Source organism: Protobothrops mucrosquamatus, unplaced genomic scaffold (assembly GCF_001527695.2).
Source record: "Protobothrops mucrosquamatus isolate PMUCROS unplaced genomic scaffold, P.Mucros_1.0 scaffold_295, whole genome shotgun sequence".
NCBI classification, from domain to species: domain Eukaryota; kingdom Metazoa; phylum Chordata; class Lepidosauria; order Squamata; family Viperidae; genus Protobothrops; species Protobothrops mucrosquamatus.
The window spans coordinates 44,338-63,233 of NW_015386371.1; the positions used below are offsets into that span (position 1 = coordinate 44,338).

Sequence of the window (18,896 nt, forward strand, 5' to 3'; positions counted from 1 at the left end):
TGTGTGTGTGTGTGTGTGTGTCTGAAGAAACCAGTGCCATAGTGATTGCAAAGTTGGCAGCAATTAATATTTATGCAATAATTTCAAGCTATCGTAAGAACTTTACTTTGCTACTTTAAAACAGTTATACTGAGCATATGGCCTCTCAAGTTTTAATTCTGATAAGCTTCTAGGTATTGAACACAGTGATATACAAGCATGACCCAAAAATAAATAATCACATATGCTTGCCAAACACAATTCTTGATTTATCAAGTCAAATGTGGCCCACAATCCTTGCGTAATGCCTGCAAGTTCTAGGTCCATAAGTATCACCCAATTATTTGTTCCTTCGTCTTTCAGTAATCCCACCCTCTGGCAGATACAGTACATGCATTAATTTCCTCAGGGCAAATGTACTATCTTCAACTTGTGTGCTAATCTCACTAGGTGTTATATTCAACCAGGAACACAGAAATTGCTTTTATGATATTATTTATCTGTTCCTTGGGTTAAGTTGCCAAGAAGTCAATCAGACACTCATAGAATAAAAACAGCAACAACACAGTGGTTTAAGGTTTAAAACACTGGATCTATACTTTCTGACCTTGGCCTATAATATTGGCAGAAAGTCTTATCACAGGCAAGTGAGGCCAAACATTGTGAAATTCTGGTTTAAAGTACTTTTCTACTTCCTGGCGTGTAGATAGTCAGAACTTACCTAAGAATTCATTGCGAGAATTGGAGCCGGATTTCTTAATCCTGAGGAATTCTTTAATATCATCCATGACAGGAACTGGATCCCCGCCCATGTTGTAGCGACCTGAAGGTTGAGAGTAGCAGTTACTATACGGTAGAAGTGATCAAGTTGCCCTTCAAAACTCTGGCTGTGGTCCCACAGCTCTTCAAAAATTTCCATGGAACTGTAGAAATAATTCACTTCATTCAACTCAAATGAACTTGAGTCACTGAAATAAAATTAAGCCAGAGGTCGATTTCTACCAGCCCCACTCATTTTTTGATATGCCATTTAAAGACTAAGTAATGATCTTGATCCAAAAAGGGTTTGACTTCCCCCAAGATTATGTGCTGAACAACAGGGCAATCTTTTTCTCCTACGGACAATCAGCTGATTTTGCTGCCAAAGTTGGCTTTTTGGTGGTGCGCCCCCTAGAGTTGAATGGGAACATTTAGGAATGATCCAAGACAATCCTCGGACAACCATGGACCCACCTGGGAAAAGGAATTTTGAAGATTGCAATTCCTGGTAGAAGCAGCTGGAGAGACAGATCTCCATCTTTTCCTCTCAGCTGATTGATTTCTTTTAAGCATGCCTGGCTTTTAACTGCACTCTTTGAAGTTTCTTTTTTAATTTGCTTTTTATTTTCAAAAGTTCTGACTGGTCAAATGCTGATTTATTCTAACCCAGTGGTGGCGAACCTATGGCACGTGTGCCAAAGATGGCACGCAGAGCCCTCTCTGTGGGCACCCACGCACGCTGTTGCCCCAGCCCCACCTCCCCCCATGGCCCCATCCTCACCAGCAACCCTCCTGGAGGAGAGTCGCCCCGGGAGCTGCCCACATGGAGCAGCGCAGCCAAGGACATGGCAGCTGGGCAGCAGGGACAAGACTCCGCCCTCATGCCCATTGCATGGAGATGATGCTGTGGGGTGCGGTCGGAGGGCGTGGCCACCATGGTACTATAGGACCGCCTGGGCAATCTGCTGCAGTGGGCTGTGGAGGCGGTAGGTGACCCTGTGGGCAGGAGGGGAGGCAGGGCGCGGAGCAGAGCAGGGGGCGGGGCAGTTTTTGGGCACTTGGTGTCTAAAAGGTTCGCCATCACTGTTCTAACTCCTTGCTGGATTTTAACATGATTTTTTGTGCATATGTCTTTTTTTGTTGTTGTTGTTCCGCTCTGCTGTACTGAATAACTTTCGCTTTCTCTGTAAGGAAGTTGCAGCAATTTCCTGGATACTGACAGTGACTTGACTGGATTTACATCTATATTGGACTTTCATTACAGGGATTTTGCATTTTATTAACTCTCAAAAACGTCTATTTGTTTTTAAAAAAGGATCAAAATTTCCTCCTTTTTTCCTATTTTTATAGTGAGGAATATCACTTCAATATTCTTTGTCCTCTCTCCTTGAAGAACTCTTTCTCTTTGTTTGCTAAGTTACAAACAATGCACCAACCTAAAACTCTCTTGGAAGCCGTTGAAAAAAGAATGCTTTTTACCTACAAGTTCAAATGGAGAAGGCTAAAAGAAATATGGACCTTACAGACTTAGAGCTGATAGACTTGATGAGTGATGCATTGGATTTTTTTTTAAAGATTGATGGAGATTGGGGAATGGACTTATTATATCCAATTGGAAAACAAATTTGACTGGGCTTTTTGGGAAGATAGATCAACTTTGGAGAATGGATTTACTATATTTAATCAGGCAACAATTGATGTTATTAGGAAGCAAATCAGGATATTTGTTCCAGGGTGGATCAGAGATAACTCTTGTGGTGATTTGAAATAGATAAAGAAGTCATGGTAGACTGTCTGCAAGTTAAATAAAATAATGTTAATGGAGGGAAGTGTGTAGTGGGGTGCCCCAGAGCTCTGTTCTGGGCCCAGTGCTCTTCAACATCTTCATCAACGATTTGAACAAGGGGATAGATGGGGAACTCATCAAATTTGCAGACGACACCAAGCTGGCAGGAATAGCCAACACTCCAGAAGACAGGCTTAAGATACAGAAGGATCTGGACAGACTTGAACACTGGGCGCTATCTAACAAAATGAAATTCAATGGTGAAAAAAGCAAGGTTCTACATTTAGGCAAATGTACAGGTATAGTATACCAAATGTACAGGTATAGTATAGGGGGTACCTTGCTCAATAGTAGTAACCGTGGGAGGGATCTCGGAGTCCTAGTGGACAATCACTTAAATATGATCCAGCAGTGTGCTGCAGCTGCCAAAAAGGCCAACACAGTGCTAGGCTGCATTAACAGAGGGATAGAATCAAGATCACGTGAAGTGTTAATAACACTTTACAATGCCTTGGTAAGGCCACACTTGGAATACTGCATCCAGTTTTGGTCACCACAATGTAAAAAAAGATGTTGAGACTCTAGAAAGAGTACAGAGAAGAGCAACAAAGATGATTAGGGGACTGGAGGCTAAAGCATATAAGGAACGGTTGCTGGAATTGGGTATGTCTAGTTTAATGAAGAGAAGGAAGAGGGGAGACATGATAGCAGTGTTCCAATATCTCAGGGGCTGCCACAAAGAAGAGGGAGTCAAGCTATTTTCCAAAGCGCCTGAAGGCAGGACAAGAAGCAACGGATGGAAACTAATCAAGGAGAGAAGCAACCTAGAACTAAGGAGAAACTTCCTGACACTTAGAACAATTAACCAGTGGAACAACCTGCCTCCAGAAGCGGTGAATGCTCCATCACTGGAAGTTTTTAAGAAGAGACTGGACAGCCATTTGTCCGAAATGGTATAGGGCAGTGATGGCGAACCTTTTAGAGACCGAGTGCCCAAACTGCAACCCAAAATCCATTTATGCATCGTCGAGTGCCAGGTGGGTGTGGCCCATTGGGTGGGTGTGGCTCATTGGCGGCGTGGCTGCGATGGTAACGGCAGACTGGGTGGGACTAAAAAGTTCAATCAATTCCAACTTTGCAAGATCTTTTTTTTTACCGTGAGAAGTTGAAATTGACTGAGTGAAACTTTTTTTTTTTGCACGCGGCCTAAAGCGAAAAGGTTTTATAAAACCCAACTGAAGGCCTAGGACTGGGGTGATGGCGTGCGTGCCCACAGAGAGGGCTCTGAGTGCCGCCTCTGGCACCCGTGCCATAGGTTCGCCACAACTGGTATAGGGTTTCCTGCTTGAGCAGGGGGTTGGACTAGATGACCTCCAAGGTCCCTTCCAACTTTATTATTATTATTATTATTATTATTGTTGTTGTTATTATTATTATTATTATTATTATTATTATTATTATTATTATGTTTTGAAACTTTAATTTTGCTGTTGCTTTGACTGTTGACTGTTTTTAATATAGTAGATAGATGGCAGGTCAAATAAGTTATAAATAGAGGTAGAAGTTTAAAAATTTGGGGCTTGGTTCCAAAAGAGGGGGAAACTAACATTGTTACAATATATTTATCAATATTCAACTAAGTTGGATAATATATGTATATCGGTTTGTGTTTGTCTTTTTTGTTCTTTTTAATGCAGATTTTTAAATACTCTATTTTTTGTTTTGTTTTTGTACAATATTTTAGACTCTACTTTAATTTTTTGAATAAAAAAGTTATTTAAAAAAGTGGGCGGAGGTTCAGTGGTGGGATTCAGCCAGTTCGCACCAGTTCAACAGAACTAGTAGCTAATTATTTTTTTTTGCTCAGGCCCAAAATGGATTTCCGGAAGCGGAATCCACACAGAGAACCGGTTGTTCACATATTTGAATCCCACCACTGGGGGGGGGGGTACACACATAGCAAGAGGTTTGAACCTGTGGATTCTGGATTCTGGAGGATGAGGGGGGAAAGGATAAAAATACAAAGCAACTTTTCCTGAATATACATATTAAGAAAAAAACTGGGCCCTGTCTAAATTTTATTTAAACTGCAAATTAAGGAATATATCGATTAAATAAATAGCATAAAGGTGCTTTCAAACAAATATTAAAGTATCTGCCCTGCTAAATATTAAAAAGTAGCCGCAAAAATTAAAAAATAAAGTTGTTTTTTTTTAGGTATTCATTTTCTCACCATCCGTCAGGAGGATGATCACATGGCGGGTGGAATTGGAAATAGGAGGAGGATTTAATTTAAGTCTCTTCTCCTCAGCTTCCTGGGAAATCATCATTTCATAGACAGTTGTCAAGGCCTTTTTGAGGTTGGTTCCTGATTTTTTCTTATGCTCTAGAGAGAAAAAAAGGGAAGAGATAAAAGGAGAAAAATGAACACAATTATTTGCAGTTGGCTAGCAGTCTTAGCAGATCTCATTTGCTACTCAGGCTACATATATATAGCAGCAATATAACCTAATTGAGCTTCAGACTTCGCTTCAGAAAAACATCAACTGTTGCCGTTCTTCAGTATTCAACGTTTCTCAGTCTCAAGAATTCCTTTGTTATGAAGCATTTTGAATGTGTATTAATACTTCCTAGTTCAGTGATGGCGAACCTTTTAGAGACCGAGTGCCCAAACTGCAACCCAAAACCCACTTATGCATCATCGGGTGCCGAGTGGGTGTGGCCCATTGGGTGGATGTGGCCCATTGGGTGGGTGTGGCCCATTGGGTGGGCACAGCTGCGGTGGTAATGGCAAACTGGATGGGACTAAAAAGTTCAATCAATTCCAACTTTGCAAGATCTTTTTTTTTCCCACGAGAAGTTGAAATTGACGGATTGATTGATCCTTTTTTTTTTTTTGCACACAGCGGCAGAGGCCTAAAGCGAAAAGGTTTTATAAAATCCAGCTGAAGGCCTAGGACTAGGGCGACGGCGCACGTGCCCACAGAGAGGGCTCTGAGTGCCACCTCTGGCACCCATGCCATAGGTTCGTCACCACTGTCCTAGTTGGTAGAATGTGGACAACAGTATATTGGCTACTATATGGGTAGTATGGGAGGACTCTGCCCATTATTTTTGTATGTCATAACAGTTGTAAATCGGGTTTATCACATGATCTACCTGATTTTATAATCTTGTTTGCCGTGGTTATTAACTGAAGGATTGCAGACAGCTGATCCATTTGCCAAGCAAGGGAATAAATTCAAGAAAGGCCCTCCCAGGAGGAGAGGGCCTGCCTGCACGTGCACCAAGGCTCTGGTTACAGACGGGACTCGTGCTCACCTTTCAGCCCTTCCTGAGCGGGATGTGGGCCAGTAGATGCCGGTGGGGCTAATCCCCCCTTTGGCCATGACATGTCTAGAAATGCAGCAGGGCCATGGTGGGGAGCAACCACTGACCGGGCTGCTGCCACTGCTGTCAGTGCTGCTAGGGGGGCTGTGCCAGGCATCCGTCCCACCCAGCCAGTGGAAGGCACATTTAAGTGTCCCACACAGTGAAACGCCTGGGGCCAAACGTCCCTTGGTGAATGAGCTGGGAAAAGCAGGCAGGGCAGGAGCAACAGTGGAGGCCCCACCGTGTGTAAATGCTGGTGGTGGGTCAACTACAGTGGAGGCCCATGAAGAAGTGGGTGTGTGAAAATGTGGCTGGTGCAAATTGTCCTAGACCCTCCTATGAATCCCGTTCCTGTAAGAAACCTTGAACTTCTGACATTGGTATTGGCTGACAATCCTGACCTGGCTCTCAGAACCTTAGGCTGATTTTGGATTATTTCTCTGTGCACTCTGTTGTAGAGTAACAGCAAATCATCTGGGCAAGCATTTGAGACTCTGGTTGGTTTGCTTGTTTTTACTATTACCGGTCTTATCTCTTGACCTTGAGTAAAATGAATTATCAAGCAACTAAGTATAAGTCACTAGGATAGGCTAGACGTCTTGCGGGTTGTTGTGGGTAAGTAGGAATCATAGATGGGTATTAGTTCCCTGTCAGACTACAATGGATGGTGATAATGAAAGAACCAGGAATGACCTTGGAGAAAAAAATGAAGAATATTTTGATTAACCCCAATTCAGAGGAATTTTTTTTTCTGCTAGATTCTATGAGTGTATTGGTGAGAAGAGATGAGAAGCGAAGAGTACAAAAAAAATGGTCATTCCATTTGGAGATCCAAGAAGGGTGATTTTAGGGGGAGGGGAAACCCTGTTGGTTTCAAATACATGGTTGAAGTGTAAATCTATTCCTGCCTACTCCACAAAGAGGAACTGAAGCATGACTGATGATAAAAGGCAGAAAATTTGCAAAGCATGCAAGGAGAATGTGAGGTTCTGAATTACGCCACCATATTTTAGTGGCGTATAAACAAATTATAAAATTCCCAGCAGAATTTAGAAAGGGAATGTAAGGGAAAGGATGCAGACGTTTCTTGGAATAGAACGGAAAGGGCTACAGAGTGCCACGTAAGTGTGTGAAGTTACCTATATTCCAAGTAAGAAAAAGACTTCTTGTTTGAGTTATAAAATTAAACAGGTTGTGGATGAGCAAAATGTTCTCCTAGCCAGACCTATCTCCCTGGCAAAGATCAGGAATATACCTCACCAGCAGTGTTGACATTTTCCAGTAGCTCAATCACCCTGGCTGCATCAGTGCTCTCTGCCTGCATTGTGTTCACAATCTCTATGCTGTTTGTGGCAAAAGTGATGAGGGCGTAATTGGGGGAGACATCATAGCTGGAGATCTGCAAAGGGAAACCAGAAGACAAAAAGAAGCATGACTGCATTTCTCAACTAGGTTCATTAACATTCAGTCTCAAGGGCAGTAGAATAGAATAGAATAGAATAGAATAGAATAGAATAGAATAGAATAGAATAGAATAGAACAGAACTGGAAGGGACCTTGGAGGTCTTCTAGTCCAGCCCACTGCTCAGGCAGGAGAACCTATACCATCTCAGACAAGTGACTCTTCCAGTCTCTACTTAGAAACCTCCACTGATGGAGCACCCATGATTTCTGGAGGCAAGCTGTTCCATAGGTTAATTGTCCTCATTGTTAGGAAGTTTCTCAATTTCAGGTTGCTTCTCTCTTTGATCAGTTTCCAATCATTATTTCTTGTCCTGCCCTCTGGTGCTTTGGATAATAATTTGACCCCCTCTTCTTTATGGCAGCCCCTCAAATCCTGGACTACTGCTATCATGTCACCCCTATTTTTTATTTTCTTTACACTAGCCAAGCTCAAGTCCTGCAGCCATTCTTCATATGCTTAAGTCTCCAAGCCTTGGATCATCTTAGTTGCTCTTCTCTGAACTTTTTCCAAGGTCTCAACATCTTTTTTGTAGTATGGTGACCAAAACTGGATGCAGTATTCCAGATGTGGTCTCACTAGGGTTTTATAAAGCGGTTCTAATACTTTGTGTGATCTTGATTCTGTGCCTCTGTTTATACAACCCAGGATTGTATTAGCTTTTTTGGCTGCTGCTGCACACTGCTGGCTCATAGTCAAGTGATCATCCACTAGGACTCCAAGGTCCCTCTCACAGTTACAGTTTTTGAGCCAGGTCTTACCTAAACTGTACTTTGATCTGTTCTATTCTATTCTACTCTACTCTACTCTACTCTGCTCTACTCTAGTTTAGTTTAGTTTAGTTTATTTGAATTTATATCCCGCCCTTCTCCTTGCGGACTCAGGGCGGCTGACAATCAATTTAAAATACACCAAAAACAATTACAAAATTTAAAATTAGTTAAAAAGAAATATTCAAATGTTGTCTAATTAAAATATAGTTAAAACCCCTCTAAAAAATTACCCTAGGCCAGTCCCGCTTGTTGGAATAGCCATGTCTTAAGGGCGCGGCGGAAGGAAGGGAGATCAGGGATCACCCTGATCTCTGGGGGCAGCTCATTCCAGAGGGTGGGAGCACCCACAGAGAAGGCCCTCCCCCTTGGGGTCGCCAGCCGGCACTGTCTGGCCGACGGCACCCTGAGGAGGCCCACCCTGTGGGAGCGTACAGGCCGATGGGAGGTAATCTGTGGCAGGAGGCAGTCTCGAAGGTATCCCGGTCCGCTGCCATGGAGCGCCTTAAAGATGATAGTCAGCACCTTGAAGCGCACCCGGAAGGCCACCGGCAGCCAATGCAGCTCGCGCAGCAGCGGCGTTACGTGGGAGCGACGAGTCCCTCCCAACACCGCCCGCGCGGCCGCGTTTTGGACTAGCTGGAGCCTCCGGGTGCTCTTCAAGGGAAGCCCCATGTAGAGAGCATTACAGTAGTCCAGGCGGGAGGTGACTGTGCGCAAGGCGTCCCGGTCCAGAAAAGGCCGCAACTGGTGAATCAGGCGGACCTGATAAAACGCCCCCCTGGTCACGGCCGCCAACTGGTCATCCAGTGTCAGCCGTGAATCCAGGAGGACACCCAGATTGCGCACCCTATCCGAGGGGGCCAACATTTCGCCCCCTATAGTCAGCGATGGAACCAGCTGACTATGCCGAGGCGCCGGTAGCCACAGCCACTCGGTCTTGGAAGGGTTGACCCTGAGTCTGTTCCTCCCCATCCAGACCCTCACGGCCTCCAGACACCGGGTCATCACGTCAAGGGCATCGTTGGGGTGGCCCGGGGTGGATATGTGCTTTACTCTACTCTACTCTACTCTACTCTACTCTACTCTACTCTACTCTACTCTACTCTACTCTACTCTACTCTATTCTATTCTATTCTACAGTATGTTAGTTTCCATCCATTACTACTTCTCCTGCTTTCAGATGCTTTAGAGAATAAGTTGACCCCTTCTTCTTTATGGCAGCCCCTTAGAAGACTATTATGATGTCATCCCTAGTCTTTCTTTTCACTAGACTAGACAAACCCAGTTCCTATAACTGTTCTTCTTATGCAGGATCCAATCTGGGTCTGTTATCAGGACCAGAGGTTTTGTCTTCCGAGCTTTTGGACTCGTGCTGAAGTCCTTCTAGAGAGAAGTTCCCTAAAGATGAGTTCCTGGCTGAGGAATTCTGGGAACTGAAGTCCACAACTTGTAAAATTGCCAAAGTTGGAGACCCCTGCATGGGATGGTAGAGAATATTTTGTGAAGCTAACAAGAATGTTATGTTGGGCCATGCTCACAGCGACAGCCATTTCTCAGTGGCTCTCCACATTTCCAGTGTTCCCTTGATCTAAAAAATGGTCTATCTCTGCCTTATAATGTCATCATGCTTGCTGGGGAATTCTGGGTATTAAAGTCCACATGCCTTAAAGGGGTGAAGTTTGATGAACACTGGTTTATAACTAGTGTCGGACTTGGTACAGGACTGAGCAAAGAAATTATCTGATTCTTCCATACCTTTTCAATCAACTTGATTGTAGCATTCTGTGTACTGTTGAAATCCTCTTGTTTAATACTTTTTGAGGCATCAAGGAGAAAGTAGATGTTCATTGTGCCTCCTTTCTTAATGACAATCTTTCGCTTCTGTGTAGAGGCTGGAGAGGAAAAGAACTAGTATTCACGTCTTGTTTTCTCAGTTACGTGTAATTTTGATATTTTGGACATTCTACCACAATGTACTAGATTTCTGCACCACAATATACTGCTGCAAATTTCATTAATGGAAATTACACTCAGGAGCTATTCCTTTGATAACTAGGAACATCTCTGCATTTGGAGGTGAGATTTAATCCAGAGCTGGAAGATGGTTCAGAAGAAGGTAGCAGACCGATATGTCTATGAGTAACAGCAGCTGTCAATCTAACAGGCATCCACAGAGAAACAACGGGCTTCATAGCAATAGACATATGCCCAAGATATTATGGGTAGAATCTTCTGCCTTGGAAGCGCCCTAGATATTTACTTCCATTTTTCCTCAACTAATGATCTGCTTGAATATTTACAAAAATATTATGCAATATCTTAGTTGTAATGCTTTTAACAATTCTCATAGAAGAGAATCTTTGTAACTCAGAGTTGAGCGACAGAGTCCTTGATGCTTTCTAAGCTTGGTTGTTAGCTTGCAGACATTTCATTACCCAACTAGGTAACATAATCAGTGTCAATGAGTTCTGTTAATTAACGTTCTTGAATGGAAATAAGAGGGATTGTTGTTGTTTTTTTTAAAAAAAACTGCTCGGTGGTCTTTTTTCTATATTGAAATGACTTTCCATTAAATCAGCGATTCTCAACCTATGGGTTGCGACCCCATTTGGGGTCGATCGACCATTTCACGGGGGTTGCCAAGCAAGGCTGTCCGCCATTTTTTTTGTCCGCCATTTTTTCCCCTTTTCCGGCGGGTGCCTTACCTCCCTTGGGCTGGGCCAGCTGGTGGTCGGCCTGCTCTGTCTCTGCCACTTGCCAGCTACGCCTCGGCCGGCGCAGGGGGCGGAACCACGCATGCGCGGCACTCCCGGGCAGGGAAAGTCCTCGACTTACGACTGGTTGGGTAGTCCTCGACTTACGACCGGTTTAGTTCTCGACTTGGGGGTCGCGGCATTAAAAAGGTTGAGAACCACTGCATTAAATTGTCCTAGAATATTTACTACTCAGAGAAATTGAGAGCATTAACAACATAACTGTGCTCTCTCTCTTGTTAGGCTAGGAAGGGAATTATAATTATCCATTCCATTTACAAAGACTTACAGATATTTCTATTGGCATCTGCAACCTCAGCCGTTTCAGTCAAAGATGAGATGAAGTTGGAAGCAACCTCTTCTGGGGTGTCATAAGCAAATGGCTCTGGGAAGGAACAAGAGAAGGCTCAATCAGCAACAGATCATAAAAGAGAATTCCCTAAAATAAATAGAACTAATTTTTATGCAAACTAGTATTGAAATATTAAGAAGGGAAGTTGCACATTTTGCTGCTCTGGGGCCCTTTGGGATAAACATAGGAGACCCTCTAGTGTTCTCAATTTGGTCCATTTTAGGGAGACTATATGTCATCACATATGTAACTAATATTTCTGTTCTGTTATATATAGCTTTTATGTGTTCATTTATTTATTTTTAGCAAAAAATACTTTATTATTACTGAAACATTCTTTGAGATAATTTTCTCTTCTCCCATTTTCTTGATGACTGGTTTTTTGTTTTTGTTTTTCTTACACAAAGCTTGCTTATATGTTTGATATTTATTTGTGTGATGTTTCCCATGGAATATCACTTCCCTGGAGACACAATTGATCCCCACCTTGTTACTTTTCTGAAAGGCTCTGAAGATCTGATTCTGTCTGTGGACGTGGGGACTCAAGGCCAACATGGAGCCTATCAAGTGATTGATATTCTTGCGGTTCTTGCCACCGATAGGGTGTGGGGGAGGGTTATATGGGGTTTATGCTTTGAATTTTTTAATGTTGTAAGCTAGGAGCAAGGTGGTCACGTTGTTAGGACACCGGGTTGGAGGTTAGCAAACCCACGTTTGAGACCCGAGTGCTGCTGCATGGCGGGGTGAGCTCCTGTCATTCCCTCCAGCTCCTTGATGAGAAGATGGAACGAGCTCCCCCCCAAAGGCAACAGTGATGTCACCGGCTAATCTGTTCAACCGGGAAGCCCCTTAAAAGGTGTCTCTGACACAAATGGGACAGGATACTGTAAGCTGCCCAGAGTCATTGTGTGTCAGTTGGGCAGCCGTATAAATTTGCTTAATGAATAAATAAATAATAAATACATGTGCACCGCAGTCAAAAGACTCTTTGCCAGCACAAACCTAAAAAAAATAAGTAAACGAATCCCCCTGAGGTAAAATACATATTACAAGGAAGTTTCTTTCCTGATTTTGTATTCAGCTTTCAGACGACGGCTATTTTTCAGATGCGCATTCCTTAAAATGATATTTATTGTGACTTCTTGACTGGTGATAAAGCAAAGCTCTGAGATCTGACCCAATCTTTGTGTTGAAGTTACGGTGTTCCTTAGGGCGAATTTCATCAACTAACTCTAACAGAAACCCAGGGCTGATTCCCCACCACTACCACCTACTACATAAAGTAGTAAAAAAAATAATATTCTGTCTATCTGGAACAAGTTCCTGCAGTTTCCTTGACAAAGTTTTTCAGAAGTGATTTGTCATTTCTCCTTGCTAGGGCTCAGAGAAAGTTTGTTTGTTTGTTTGTTTGTTTAAATTTATATACCGCCCTATCTCCCTTACGGGACTCAGGGCGGTGAACAGGCGATAATAAAAATCACAATAAATATCTATTCTAAAATCAGATGAAATAAATAAAGGCCTGCTCTAAAATACCCCATATAAAACCTGTATTAAAACATAATTAAGACTACGCCAGGCCGGCCGCATGGAATAGATGGGTTTTCAGGGCTCGGCGAAAAAGGCGCAGGTCCGCAGTTGTACGTAGGTCGGAGGGTAGGTCATTCCAGAGGGCAGGAGCTGCCACAGAGAAGGGGGGTCGCCAGCCGGCATTGACTGGCCGACGGCACCCTAAGGAGGCCCTCTCTGTGGGAGCGGACTGGTCGAAGGGAGGTATTTGGTAGGAGGCGGTCTTGCAAATACCTAGGTCCATTGCCATGGAGCGCTTTAAAGGTTGTTACTAACCCCTTGAAGCGCACCCGGAAGGCCACAGGCAGCCAGTGCAGCTCACGCAGGAGAGGTGTTACATGGGAGTATCTAGAGGCCCCCAAAATCCCCTGCGCGGCCGCATTCTGAACTAGCTGGAGCCTCCAGGTGCACCTCAAGGGGAGCCCCATGTAGAAAGCATTGCAATAGTCCAGGCGGGAAACAACGAGGGCTTGAGTGACCGTGCGTAGAGCGTCACGATCCAGAAAGGGGCGCAACTGGCGTATCAGGCGAACCTGATGAAAAGCCCCCCTGGCCACGGCTGTCATATGATCGTCTAAAGACAGCCGAGTGTCCAGGAGGACGCCCAAGTTGCGGGCCCTCTCTGCGGGGGCTAATGACTTGCCCCTGATAGCCAGGGATGGAGCCAACAGGCTATGTCGTGATGCCGGAAACCACAGCCACTCGGTCTTGGACGGGTTGAGTCGAAGCCTGTTCCTCCCCATCCAGACTCGCATGGCCTCCAGGCACCGGGACATTACTTCCACGGCATCGTTGGGGTGGCCCATGGTCACCCAGGTTGCCTAAGGAACGCACTGCCTCCTGGTTTCTAGTCTGATGCCTTACCCACTACACCAAACTGGCCCTCAGTTGTGTAATAGAAATGCCTTAATAGGGCTAGGAAGAACTTTTGCAAGGAGGATGGGAAAGCAAGTAAAACTAGAGAGAAGTCAGGTCACCTAACATTATATCCGAAGCTTGCCTCCTGACATAACCCCTGAATGCAGCAACCAAACCAAACCATGATGAAGGTGCGTTATTCCTATACAATAACTTTTGTAATCAAGAATTCCTCTCACAACCCCAGGGTTCACATTTTCAGTACAGATAGTCCTCGACTTACAACCACAATTGAGCCCCAAAATTCTGTTGTTAAAGGGAGAGATTTGTTAAGGGAGTTTTGCTCCATTTTATGACTTTTCTTGCCACCGTTGTTATGCGAATCCGGCTTCCCCATTGACTTTGCTTGTCAGAAGGTTGCAAAAGGGGATCACGTGACCCTGGGACACGGCAATGGTCATCAATATGAGCCAGTTGCCAAGCATCCAGATTTTGATCGCATGACCATGGGGATGTTGCAATGGTTGTAAGTGTGAAAAACAATCATAAGTCACTTCTTTTCTGTGCCGTTGTCACTTCGAACGGTCACTAAATGAACTGTTGTAAGTCGAGGACTACCTATATTTAACCCCAATATTCATCCCATTAGGTATTCTTTCCCCTTTGCTCACGCCGACACTGTGGTTCTGATCCACTCCAGCTTCCTGATTCTTGGCAAATCCGTTCACTGGATCCCACAAGAATGAGACCACGCTCACAAGTGTAGCGGACACGATATTCTACCCGATATTCATTGCCTTCTTTTCGACCACCAATTGGAATACCGGGGTTAGAGCAATGACCAGCTAGGTAGGAGAAGAGAGGACACCATTAATAAATAGTCACTTTGAAGTCTATGCAGTTAGCAACAAACACATTATGCGTACATGAAATATCTTTCGTTCCTCAAAAAGCTACGAATTAAAGCAAAATGTGGGATTCAAAAAGGGAATCTTTCTCTACTCTTGTTCATGTTAGTTCTTGAGGTAATGAACAGAGAGAGAAGACAAGATGAGAGAATTAAGAGGGGGTTAATTTTAAAAAAGAAACATATAAATTGAGGCATTTGCAATCATTTGGTTTTAATTTTGGAAGATCCGTTAAAGGGAATAGAAACATTAATGGGAAAATGAAAGGACTTGGTATGTTAGCAGGTTATAAGATTAACAATCAGAAGACGAAGATGTCAACAAAAAATATGAAATTAGACCAAATAGAACTTACAGAGAGTACTAGATTTAAGACTGAGGAAAAAGTAAAATGTTTGGGTATTACTCTGACAATATGCATTGTATGCTATTTTCATAATAATTTCATTAAGACATGGAATTAAATTAAGAAGGACTTGTTAAGGTGGGAGAAATTAAAATTGTCATTGTTGGGGAGAACCTCGGTAATAAAAATTAAATGTTTTGCCAAAATGATGTTTTTGTTTCCGACAATTCCTGGTTTGATAATTGATGAACCATTTGAATAATGGCACAAAAATTATCTAAATTTATGTGGCAAAGGAAAAAAAAAACACCACAGGTTACATATAAAGTGTTACAAGATGCAAAGAAAAGAGGTTTACCAGGTTTGAAATTGTACTTCACAAAAATCACAAGTGATTTTTTTAGACCTGAAGTTTGGATAGCATGGATATTTATGGTATGATAAAGTTAAAATTAATATAGATTTCAAAATTCATTTTATTAGACATGCCATACTGAGGATACAGTATGAAACAGATATAAACCCAGGATGTGCCTGAAAACACTTTTATGGATCTCAGCTCAAGAACTATATTATAGAAGAGAAACTGCAGAAAAAGACAAATGGCTGATATTCCAGGAAATATTGGAAAATCATCAAAGGGAATTTGAACTTAAAACCAAGACAGCAATTAATAGCACAAGGATATATTTGTCAATGGTTTTCCCATTTACAGTTACAGAAAGCTTCAACATGAATAGAAAATACTTACAATATGGAACAAAGTAAGAAAGAGTTTGAATTATAATTGCACGCTAATGCTAAAATGTATAAACTTCTATTTAAATTTGAAACAGAGGAAAAACAGAGAAAGTTAAATAATGTATGATAAAGTGGATAAAGAATTTTGGTTTAATATACAAATGGATCAATGGGAATACATGTGGTTAAAAGGGTTGAAATTTACATTGTGTGTTCACCTGAAACAGCATTTCTATAAAATAATGTATCATTGGTACATGACACTAGATAAATTATCCAGAATATACTGTATAAAGTTGCTTCAAATTTTATGTTGGAAATGTGAACAACATGGTCATAATATCATACTTGGTAGACATGTAAAAAAGCTAAAAAAAAACCTTGGATTCAAATACACACTTTGATACAGAGGATTTTAAAGATTAAAATTGAAAGAACTTTTTCCTTTTTGGACTAATGGATAAATATTTAGAAAAGAGCCTTGAAAGATTATTTCAGTATATGATTCCTGCAGTGAGATTATTGTATGCAGAGATGGAAAGATTCAACTCTATCTGTTATGGAGGAATGGTTGATGAAATTGACAAAGCTTGCTGAGATGGATAAACTAACTTTTTAGAGAAAGACACTATTTACAATTTTTATTCTATTTATGTATTAAATTTATATACCGCCTATCTTGCCAATAAGGCAACATTTTTCAGAGACTAGAAAACTCTTGTGGACTTTTTGCGTGAAAATGAAAAAAAACAACTTGTAATTTATGGTGATGATTAGACAGGTTGAAATATAGAAAGAAGAGTATTAGGACGTAACTTTAGAGAGAGAGGTTAAAATACAATTGCACGTATAACTGCTATGAAGAATATCAGAAACCACTGCTTTGTATCTATTTTTCTTTAACTTTTTTTCTGGCACTTTCCCCTTTCTATCTGCATTCTTTCTTTTCTCTTTTGTTCTATGTCAGTGGTTCTCAACCTGTGGGTCGGGACCCCATTTGGGGTCGATCGACCATTTCACGGGGGTCGCCAAGCAAGGCTGTCCGCCATTTTTTTTGTCCGCCATTTTTTTTGTCTGCCATTTTTTCCCCTTTTCCGGCGGGTGCCTTACCTCCCTTGGGCTGGGCCAGCTGGTGGTCGGCCTGCTCCGTCTCTGCCGCTTGCCAGCTACGCCTCGGCCGGCACAGGGGGCGGAACCACGCATGCGCAGCGCTCCTGGGCAGGGAAATTCCTCGACTTACGACCGGTTGGGTAGTCCTCGACTTATGACCGGTTTAGTCCTCGACTTACGACCGGTTTAGTCCTCGACTTACGACCGGTTTAGTCCTCGACTTACGACCGGTTGGGGTCGTGGCATTAAAAAGGTTGAGAACCACTGTTCTATGTATTAGTTTGCATTAATTTTTAACTTCTGTTTTAAAGGCTTTAACAAAATTATACATATACATGCATACTATAATGTACTCTATAATAAAGAAAGGGTGTGGAAAGTAAAGACCAAAGTGGTCTCAGTGGCAATAGGGGCACTCAGGGCTGTGACTCCTAAGGTGGGCGAGTGGCACCAACAGATGCCAGGAACAATGTCAAAGCTCTCCAGAAAAGGGCAGTGTTAGGGCAGTGGCGGCGAACCTATGGCACGGGTGCCAGAGGCGGCACTCGGAGCCCTCTCTGTGGGCACACGTGCCTTTGCCCCAGCCTTGCTTCCCCCCACGACCTCCTCCTCACCAGCATCCCCCCTGGAGGAGAGTCACCCCCGAGTGTGGCCCATGTGGAGCAGCGCAGCCAAGGACATGGCAGCCAGGCAGCGTAGATAAGACTCTGCCCTCATGCCCCATCTCGCACAGTTGATGCTGCGGGCCGCAGGCAGAGGGCGTGGCCGCCATGGCACTGCTGGGCTGCCTGGGCGATCTGCGGCAGGCCCTGGAGGCGATGAGTGGCCCTGCGGGCAGACGGGGTAGGGGCGAGGCAGGGGGTGAAGCAGGGGTGTGGCCAGTTTTTGGGCACTCGGTCTCTAAAAGTTTCGCCATCACTGGTTTAGATGATGGAAGATAAAAACTGATGTTGTGTTTTCGAAGACAGAAAAGGAAAGGAAGTCTGAATAGCAATTAATTTTCACACTCACTTCCATCATCACAAATGGTTGTTTTTCCACTCCATTTCCCATTGGGAAGGCAGAAGCGGACTTCAGACCCCTTCATGCTGTATCCTCCATAGCAAGTAAATGTGATGTTCTGGCTTATATTGTAATATGGCTGCGGGGGCTCAAAGTAACCATTTTCAAATTCTGCAATCCTGGGGCAGCGGATATCTGAAAAGAATAATACGTTATCAGTAAGCAGGATTGAGTACTTCAAGGTTATATTCTCTAACTCATCCCACCTCAACAAATTAATCCTCTCCTCTCTTTCTTGAGCTATTTCAATATTCAGCATATGAAATTGTGCAGAGGTGTTGTCCAGCTCCCCTAACTGGAACCGGCGTATGAGGTAAAAACAACACCTGTAACACCTTATAACAGAATTTCAGACTTTCTGTGTTGCTGAGAGAACCAGCAGGACAAGGAGGATTGTACTTCCTCCATCCAGCCCACATTGCTGGTCATCCATAAGAACAACCCATGTAGTCGCCTTAACCCAGATTGAGAGGAATGTAGATAATACGCTTCATTCAAGATCTTCTGTAGTTGACACCCTACCACCATCTTTGTCACCTTCCCTCCGAAGGGATAACTTGAGATGGGTCAGAACTTGTCCAGAATGGTTGGACCAAAGGATTACCTCTTGAGAAATAAACACACCACTAAATAAATGGCCATGGAGATTCTCAATCTCAAAAAACAACTGGACTTTTTGGGGTTTTTTCCCTTGAAAATGTTTCACTTCTCATCCAAGAGCTGAAGAAGCTTCTTGAATGAGAAGCAAAATGTTTTCAAGGAAAAAAACCCCAAAAAGTCTAGTTGCCTTTTGAAAAAAGTACTTTTGGGAAAAACATTCCACTGCTTCTTTCAATGTTGGGGCACCACTCCCTTTCTGTTCACGCTAAGCTGTGTTCAGAAATAGACTGACAGATAATAAATGAAGAGCATCTTTCTGGCTGTAATGTCACTAGTGCAGGGGTCTTCAAACTTGGCCCTTTTATGACTTGTGGACTTCAACTCCCAGAATTCCTCAGCCAGGGCCAAGTTTGAAGACCCCTGCACTAGTGGCACCTCAACACACAACCAAGCAGCCACTTATATT

The 18,896-nt window shown here is 43.1% G+C and overlaps 1 protein-coding gene across 1 annotated transcript in view; it reads right to left on the reverse strand.

Annotated features, from left to right (window-relative positions):
- The window catches only part of LOC107302884 (complement factor B-like), a 51,995-nt gene that overhangs the window by 24,115 nt on the left and 8,984 nt on the right, over positions 1-18,896 (reverse strand). The window contains exons 3-9 of the mRNA XM_029287320.1: positions 17,780-17,965; positions 14,335-14,508; positions 11,174-11,269; positions 9,887-10,023; positions 7,157-7,295; positions 4,758-4,910; positions 701-802 (exon numbers count right to left, since the gene is read on the reverse strand). Of these exons, the coding sequence (XP_029143153.1) occupies positions 701-802; positions 4,758-4,910; positions 7,157-7,295; positions 9,887-10,023; positions 11,174-11,269; positions 14,335-14,508; positions 17,780-17,965 (987 nt within the window). The remainder of the gene's footprint in view (positions 1-700; positions 803-4,757; positions 4,911-7,156; positions 7,296-9,886; positions 10,024-11,173; positions 11,270-14,334; positions 14,509-17,779; positions 17,966-18,896) is intronic.